This window comes from Vespa mandarinia, chromosome 5, assembly GCF_050613455.1.
Source record: "Vespa mandarinia isolate Hongniang chromosome 5, ASM5061345v1, whole genome shotgun sequence".
NCBI classification, from domain to species: domain Eukaryota; kingdom Metazoa; phylum Arthropoda; class Insecta; order Hymenoptera; family Vespidae; genus Vespa; species Vespa mandarinia.
In genome coordinates, this window is record NC_140814.1 from 6,362,501 (window position 1) to 6,372,181 (window position 9,681).

General features: G+C 32.2%; 1 protein-coding gene across 9 annotated transcripts in view; it reads left to right on the forward strand.

Annotated features, from left to right (window-relative positions):
- The window catches only part of LOC118441563 (trace amine-associated receptor 9), a 67,936-nt gene extending 58,255 nt beyond the window's left edge, over positions 1-9,681 (forward strand). For 8 of the 9 annotated variants that reach the window (XM_035866117.2, XM_035866114.2, XM_035866120.2 and 5 more), the window contains 4 exons: positions 5,102-5,356; positions 7,569-7,668; positions 8,701-8,829; positions 9,515-9,681. In XM_035866117.2, the coding sequence (XP_035722010.1) occupies positions 5,102-5,356; positions 7,569-7,668; positions 8,701-8,828 (483 nt within the window). In that variant the 3' untranslated portion in view covers position 8,829; positions 9,515-9,681. Of the gene's footprint in view, positions 1-5,101; positions 5,357-7,568; positions 7,669-8,700; positions 8,888-9,514 lie in introns of those variants that run through there. The other variant, XM_085657188.1, reaches the window with a different exon arrangement.

Sequence of the window (9,681 nt, forward strand, 5' to 3'; positions counted from 1 at the left end):
ATTTTTATCAATTTAGGACGTCGTCGTTATCGCGGCTTTATTCGCGGCGTTATAACGACGAATGGGAGAACCAACGTGAGGGAGTTGAGAGAAAGAGAGAGAGAGAGAGAGAGAGAGATCGAAGTGCAACGAGCTTAATGACACATCCGGAAGTCGAGCGAGCATTTCCGTTGTCGTTTTCATCGTCGTCTCGTTGTTACGAGAGAGAGAGAGAGAGAGAGAGAGAGAGATAGAGAGAGAAAGAGAACAAGCTATCCGGTCGATAAATATCACTCTCATCGGGTATCGAGTTCGTTTCGCCGCGAATTTCAACGCTCGTTCGCGAACTAGATGATTCTTGTAAAACGATGGGAACGAAAATGGAAGGAATATCTATGACAGACCATTTTGAAATGGTCAATGTTAGTTCACGAGTGAATAAATAATTGATATAGAAACGACGAAATATGTATTACATCGAGAATTCATTTGGTACGATCTATGCTCTTTCTCTTTTGTCTCTATCTTTCTTTCTACGTTTCCTTTATTTTTCTTACTTTCTCGTTGATAAAACTTTCAAAGACAGAACGGAAATACGCGTGAGATATCGTATGGCTTTCGATATCTTCGATTTCTCACATTTCCACTTTCAAAGTTTTTTTTCGAACTTTTCTTTCGATTTTATCCTTTGGTCACTATAAAAAATAGTTTGAAACGAACTTATCGAAAGGAAACTTCCCTCGTGTTCTTAAACACGCTTTGTTACCTTATCCCATATTTTTTGATAAGGATTCAAGCTTAATGGGCTATGTACTATCCCCTATATATATATATATATGTGTGTGTGCAAAAAAATGCTTTCGTAGCATGCCTACGTGTTTCTTGAGAAAGGAGGAGAAGAAAAAAGAAAGGATAGGAGAAAGAAGGGAAAATCGTACCTTAATGGCATACATCACAGCGGGCAACTTATTTATAAGAAAATCGGCCGTATCTTACTTCTTCTCTCTCTCTCTCTCTCTCTCTCTCTCTCTCTCTTTCTCTTTATTCTTCTACCTCTTTCCTTTTATATTCCGCCTTCCGCCGTTCCACCGCAGCTTCGATGTAGGTCAATGGATGCGGGAATGTCTTCTAAAGGTGTTTTCGAGGCCGCGAAAGCGTCGATGTATAAGATTTCACATATATACTACTCAGAAGGGGAGGAAAAGGAAGAGAGAGAGAGAGAGAGAGAGAGAGAGAGAGAGAGAGAGAGAGAGGAAACTCGCTGTTCGTATGCTTATCTTAGAAGATGTAAAAGGTTCGTTGTCGTGTGCAAAGCTTCGAATGGAAGCTACTAAAGTGCGAACATCCGTGTGAATTATACATATAGTCGAGATTCGCGAGACATTTTTTTATATGGCGAGTTTTATACAGCAAGTTAAAGTATCACTATGTTCGAATATCATTACGATTTTTTTTTCTTTTTCTTTTTCTTTTTTTTTTTTTTTTTTTTTTTTTTATTTTTAACACGATATCGTTTTATTCTCTATCGTTTCATTTAATACATTATGTTTTGTATTTAAATGTTATTGAAATTTATTATACGTATGTTACGTATACCCACGTCTGACTATTTTTAGATTTTACTACTGTAAAAATTTTCTTCTCTCTTGTTTTCTTTCCTTTCAGTTCCTTTCAGTTCCTTTCTTTCTTTTTTTCTTTCTTTTCTCTTCTCTTCTTTTCTTTTCTTTTCTTTTCTTTTCGTCTTCATACGACAAAACAAATAATGTACGTGCCTGACAGTTATTTCGATTTTTATTATTTTATTAAGATCGATTTGATTTTATACATTCGCACATTTGACCATTTGTTAAAATTTATTGTTGGAAAAGTTCATGGGAATATCAAATGTTTGGGAACATCATATGTTTTGTTTTTCCTTTTTTAACGAACGATGTTATTCCATATGGAATTTTTCACTTGATTGAGAAAACATTTTTCTACAATATCATAACTTCGATTCTTTTTTCTTTTTTTTTTTTCCTTTCTTTTTTTTTTTTTTTCTGGATTGCTATACAGTTCGTATCGATAATCGACAAATTGATGATGCATTTATTCTCAATTAAATTACTCAAAATGCAAAGTTAAAAGTCCTAAGGGTATACACCTTATATTATAACGTATTATAGTACGGTAAGACTTACTAAACAAGTTATGTCGATGGAAATATATGAAAATACTTCAGTGAAACTTTCGTCTATCTCATGGCCGGAAGCTCGTTTCAGTCGATGTATCTACATACGTAGGATAGTAAGCGTCGATGTAGTACTTATGCACTTTAAGCAAACTGCTCGAGGGCCATTTAATTTTGTGCGGAAAACCGAGAGAGAACGATAGCGAAAGTTAAGAAGTAAAATTTTCTAAAAAGTCCCTTGCTCGGTTGGTTGTAACGTAAAAAAGGGGGAGAAAAAAAAATAAATCGTAGGTATTTACAAATAACGAGACGTTTCGTTTTTCCAAAAGGAACGTAGGAAAAATTCCTATTTAAAGAGTTTCTCCACGTAAAGTAAAGTCAAGTCCCGTTGTTGTCGCCAATTTAATGACTTTCGACTCTTCGTTTATGAGACTTTGTTTATTTTTTTTTACCCTTTTTCCCTTTTTCCTCCCTTGAAAGAGTTCGCGCATCTATTTGTTTCTCTTGCAGTACCACCAACGGAGATAATACTTTCAAGCTAGAGATACTTCTCTTTCCGTAATAAAAAGAAACGACGAGAACGTGAACCGGGCTCCTCATTAAATTCTCCGTACCATTGTTCAAGACAATTCTAACTATCGTCATTTTCGAATAATTTTCGTGGAAAAAAAAAACAACAGTTTTGGAAAGGACTAACAATTTTTTATTTTTATCTTCTTTTTATTTTTCTTTTTTTTTTTTTTTGTACAATGATTATCAAAAATATTATTGTTATTTTTGACAAATTCTTTTGTTCATTTTTAAGATAAAATTATCTGTTTCGATCGTTCGATCTAATAATAGTTTCTATTTTTAACAAGAATCGATATTGAATATATATATATATATTTATATATATATATATATATATATATATATATATATATATATATATATTTGACCATGAACAATGACAATTCTATAGTATAAAGTAAATCATTGGATCGTCCATGATACGTGCTTGATAATTTGCTTGAATATTGCTTAATTTTGGTTGAATATACAATGGTAAGACGAGTTATGTCATTCGATTAAAGAAGTTTTGAGTGAAGCTAACAAAACTTCATAAAAATTAATTAGATCGATATTTTGATAAAACTTATTTATTTTGTGTTTTTTTTTTTTTTTTTTTTTTTTTATCTTTCTAAATATTTTTAATAAATATAAAAATGAATATTGTTCGCTCGTAATTTTAAACGAATTATTTTTACTCTTTGTTTTTCTTTTTTTTTTTTCGATTTTTATTTTTGATATAAAATATCAAAACGGATATCCTCGTTGCGAGCGTAAATATATTGAATATGTATTATGCGGAAGCATGAAAGAGAACTCGGCAATTTACGTACGATAAATCGGATCGAAATGCAAATATTTTTGGGGATAATAGTTTGTCCCACGTTCTGCATTTCCAAAAAAGAGATCGAATATGTTAATGATCATTTGTTAATGCGATAAACCGTCGTCTGCAAATCATCGTCGTCGTACTTATTCGCTACGATTTTCCACCTAAACGTATTTGTTTCCTTACCTCTACGCGAAATAAAATGATACTAACTTAGGGAACATTTGGTTAGGGAATATTAACTTAGGGAATATATAGAAGATAAATATTTACGTAAATATATTTTATAATAAAATATCGCATGATACCAGGTAGATATTATTATAAAAATATAATTATATGTAATGAGAAATGTTATCGATCGGATGTTATCGATTATATTGAATGAATCGTTATTCTTCAACAATCAATTCGTCATCAAAAATTCTCTTTGATTGGTATTAATTCGATTCTTTTGATATAATAAAGATTGAAATTTTTTTTTTTTTTCTTATTTCAGTTTAGTTCGATCAAGATTTTGCAAGGACATTTTGAGTTTTCGAGAGTTCTTCTTACTTACGTTCATCTCTCTTTACGTCGTATCTACCTCGTTATTAAAGCTGATAATCCTGTGAAGCCGAAGGGAAAAGGAGAGGCGTGAAAATCACCACGTCGAGATGACTGGACTCAACGAAATAGAAAGATAGGAGGATACGTGTGTAGGTTTGAGAAAAATAAAAAGAGAGGGAGAGAGAAAGAGGCAGGGAGAGAGAGAGAGAGAGAGAGAGAGAGAGAGAGAGAGGGGCAGGCATATGGGACACGGTGATGTTCCCAAACGAGGAGGCTGGTAATCCTTTTACTGCTGCAGGAGAAGAGGCTTTGACACTGACGAGCTTAGCGCTTAGAGACTTTTCTAACCGTGTCAAGCCGGCCTAAGAGAGACGGCTGTGTCCCTAGTCTTCTTTCTCTCTCTCTCTCTCTTTCTCTCTCTCCTTCTATTTTCTATTTTCTCAAGGACGATCGGTCCGCAGACCTGATGCGTGGTGATCCGTTCATTCCTCTAAAGCTCTTGGTAAGCGTGTTCGCGATCGAAGCCATAGGTGCGCCAGTTTAAAAAGGATCTTCTACTCCATTGGCCCAATCCCTTCTTCCGTCGGCTATAGTTGAATTTACCATCGTAATCAAGCAAAGAAAAGAAAAGAAAAAAAAAAAAAAAAAAGAAAAAAAAAGAGACAAAGACTCTTGATTAAAAAAAATTAAACGAATTCCCAAAGAATAATTATCGGTTGTATCGATTTCATGATTTCTTTTTTTTTTTTTTTCTTTTTTCTTTTAGATAGATCATCGAACTATTAGCTCAAAATTATAACGAGCTATATTTGTGTTACTTTCATTGTGATCATATGTTTCCTTTTCTTTTCTTTTCTCTTTTTTTATTTTATTATTATTATTTTTTTTTTCTTTTTCTTTTTTTTTTTTTTTGTATTTATTCGAACGAATTTCATCTTATTTATCTTTCAAAGGAAATCTATTAACATAAATATCGTTTATGTTTGTTTTGACAAGAAAGTTCAATAATCAACGTGTTTCAGCTCGTCGCTCATGAAAGAAGATTGTCGACCACGGCGTCGCGAACAATGGCCGCGATGAGCTTAGGATTCATCGTAATGGTCACGCCTTGGACGATTCAGGAAGTCGTTGCAGCTTGTACCGGAAGCAAGCCTCCGCCATTCCTTGATTTTCTTGCCACTTGGTTAGCACTTTCCAACAGTTTTTGGAATCCATTTCTTTACTGGTTACTCAACAATCACTTCCGACGAATATCGAGAGAATTACTTTACACGAAGGTACGATGAAGAAAATAATATTTATCCAGATGTATATATAATTAATTCGATGTAATGATTTTTGAATGAAAGTTATTATTAAAAAAGAAAAAAATTATTTTCATTTCGAGACAAATAATTTATTATATTTATACTTTCGATCGATCAAATTAAATCGAATATTATACTTTTATAAGAAAAATGTCATTATAAATTAAAGTTAATTCGAGATAAGTCGAGAAGTATATTTACGGGATTAGGATTAACGTATGGACTTATATGTTTTTATAGGAGATATATGATTCAGTTTCTACATTTATTGTGGAATATTGAAATGGTAAAAGATTTTTCCATCGAATGCAAATATTTATTCTTCAAATTAATAAGCAGCGAGGAAAAGAAGTGAGACGCGTTTTCCATTAAAAGTGAAACTAGAATGAGAAAAATGATATTATTATTTTGCTATCATCCGTTAACACTACTATGGATTAATAAATTTTATCGATATTAATAGAAATATTATTGTTTCTCTCTTTCGTAATAGTAAAACTTTATTAAAATAGATATCAACGTTAAATCCAACGTATTTCCCTTATCTTCTCTCTTTTTTCTCTTTCCTTTTTTTTTTTATTTTTTCTTTTTTATTTTTATATGAATAAATTTTAATCGTATACACGAATCATATTAATTTATTATTATTTTTCTCCTCGCGGTTTTTAATCGCGAAATTGTTGAAAATGTTTATAATAATATTCTTTAAAAAAAAAACATTGTATTCGTACGTATTAATTTATTAATTTGAAATAAACAATTGTAAATGTGAATTTATTGAAAGTTTTCGATCTGAATAATAGAGAATAATAAATACAATATCATTCATCTGTACCGTAATTATGAATGAGAGAATTATGCAATATCATATAGTATAAAATAAATCGATTTTTATCTTTCAATGGATTCGTTCGAAATCAAATTTGCTTAGGGAAAAATCTGTTACACTTTGATGTACCACGCGTAAACACGCGTCAAAACGCTTTTAAACAATATATTCTATTATTTTTATTCTTTTACCATTGTTATTTTTTGAAAGAGAAGAAAACTTAAGAAAGTTGGAATTGAGACAAAAGTCTCGACAATTTTTCTCATTTTATTTCTTGAGTAAAGAGAAAGAGAAATAAAGAGAGAGAGAGAGAGAGAGAGAGAGAGAGAGAGAGAGAAAGAGAGAGAAAAGAAACGAGAACAAACGTCGAAGGAAGAGAACTGAATAAACAAACATGAAAGACAAACAGAAGTTTAACTCAGACAGGAAGGAAATTCCAAGAGAATTTATTTAATCCGAAAGGGCGTTACCTTCGCTCGTTCACGATACATTTCGTGAGTTTAACGATTTAACGACAACCTTCCATGTTTTTTTCTACATCCTTTTCCTTTCGAATTCAGTCCGGGAAATGAGGAAAAAACAAGGAACGTTTCTTCTGTATCCTGGCTCTTTCTTTCCTTTTTTTTTCCTCTTTTTTTCTTTCTCTCTTTCTTTCTTTCTTTCTTTCTCTCTTTTTCTTCATCCAACATTCAGGACAATGCATCTTCCCCTTTCGACTTTGCAGGCCATGAATTCCGAAACGGTCGTCCCCTCATCGTAAATCTTTCATCTTTGGAAAACGTGCATCTCCTCTCCCTCTCTCTCTTTCTCTCTCTCTCTCTTTCTCTCTCTCTCTCTCTCTCTCTCTCTCTCTCTCTCTCTCTGTTACGTTGGTTTATACGGAGCCTACACGATCGTATCGCGTGCAGCGCTTGACAAGTGGTCTTGCGCCGTTTCACCAGCCGATTTATTTGTTCGCAAAAGTATAAGTGAAAGAGAGAAAAAGACAGAGAGAAAGAGATAGAGATAGACAAATAGACAGACAGACAGACAGACAGACAGACAGACAGACAGACAGACAAACAGAAAGACAGATAGATAGATAGATGTCGATTGATTCTTGAAAAGCATCCTTCTCCATTTTATCAGATGAAGAATGACGTTTTCGTATGATTGAAAAAAAAATAAAGAAAAAGAAAAAAAGAAGATAAAATAGCATGAAATATGATTCATATAAAAAAAGCCTGTCCGTTTGTCGTTTCGATTTATTAACAAAATTATCGAATGATAATTCGTCGATCGATTCATACGTTCATACTTTAATATTTTTCTCCTTCTTTTTTTTTCTTTTTTTTTTCTTCTTCTTTCTTTTAGCTTCTTTGCAGATCAAAGCCATTGGGACCGAAACAGCATTGTTGTGCTACTAGTACCGGTGGCCTTGACGTATGCAGTATCAGTGGAGTAGATTTGTCGGGTACGAATCTATTTTTCATTTATTTATTTGTTTATCTTTTTTTTTTTTTTTTTTTTTTTAATATTTATTTATCTTTTTTTTTTTTCTGACGAAACCTTTATGTTTTTATTCGTTCGTCGCGTCCAATGCTTATTGGGGAAAGTTATCTTCGATAAAAAAAAAAAAAAAAGAGGAGTAAGAGAGTTGATAGAAAAAAACGTTTTGAATATTTCCGATCGCCAAGCTAGAACCAATACCGATGCTATTAACGAAATATACGAATATATATATGTATATGTCACGCCGACGCTTGGTATGGAAACAAAAAAAAGAAAAAAAGAAAAAAAGGAAAGGAAAAAAAAAAAGAACTCGAGCGTTGTTGGTAAGAGCAGAGAGCTCGTTTACGCGAGCCACATTATTGATTCTCTCCTACATGTCTGGTCTATTTCGTGCAAAGTCACGTCCTCGTCGTGGACGTTAGAAAAAATTCAAAGGAATTTTGTTACTTGACGAACGTATTAAAAAAATCTTTCCCTTTTACGAATTGATTCGACCGTAAAGTATCACTAAATAATTATTAATTTATTAATATATATATATATATATATATATATATATATATATTTACATGTATACGTATATTAATATAATCGTTGGAATAGTTTTATACGTAAAATATTTTTCTTTATAATTGTCAGGATGATTATTTGCGTATAGTAACAACGTATTTAAGAATCATTGGAAATATAACAAATATTTGAGATATCATCAAATTCGTATTTATCGAATGAAAAATACGATTGAAGTATTAATAAGAATTTACATTTGGATTTTCTTTAATCCACGTCAAGACAATTTTGGTCGAATCGAATTCGAGAAGAAAGTTTGAGTTAGTTTGAATTAGTTTGCGATTAAACGAACGATTTGCTCAAACTGATAATAGTTTCGCATGGATCGCGTGAGAAAATGATCGAGCAACAAGTGTCATTGCATGGGACACAACGGTATATACGTAACCTACATGCGTTTTATACAAAGAGATTCTTGTTTTAGGATTGGAACGTTGTTCAATGGATCGATGTTCCATGGCGAGATGTTCGTCCTCGTCTTTGGCCAACAATCCATCGCCACTTCCATGGGAAACTGGACATATGATACGGGGTGACGTTACGCCCACGTGAGGTCCGTCAGACAATTATTAATGATAAGTTTGTTAATTACGAAAATCAATTAAGTTATGGATATATTTATTTTGGTATATTTGTCTTCTTTTTTATTTATTTTTTTTTTTTATTTTTTTTCTTCCTTTTTTTTTCTCCTTTTCCTTTTTTCTTTTTTGCTTCTTTACAATCCATTGGATCAATTCATAAATAAATTCTGTTATAACTCGAGAACTTGTTACATATGAAAAAAGGATTTATTTATGGATCAATCCAATATTCGATAGTCTTTCATTTAAGTCACTTTTTCATAATTATTGGCAAAATTAACTCGTCGACGATAAATCAGTGAAATTTGCTTACTCGTTAATCCTTATCCTAACATTTTCTATATTCATTTATTTATTGAGACGAGTTTACGAAGATGTTAACTAAATTTACTAATTGATCGATTTAACTTCTGTCAACAATTAACGTTCGTGTCAAATGGCACATATTTACTCGTTCTATGAAACGAGTAAATATATATATAAATATATATATATATATATATCGTTTATATATGTATTTATAAACGATAGATGTGCAAATAGACGATGAGAGATTAATTAGCTGTGAAAAAAAGAAACGAAAATGAGATGGTGGAATATTGGTAATATAATAAAAAAAAAAAAAAAAAAAAAAAAAAAAAAATTTGTTGTCAATAGGAAGGGATGCCGCCACGCAAACAGACGATCCTGGATCACCGGATCATATCAGTTAGTATCGCGTGGCGGCAGGATTTCATCTGCTGATCCAGGGACAAGAAAGACGAAGAAGATTCTACGATGGCGAATGTTCTTCGATCTGGCCGACGGTTTTTGTCCCATCGTTA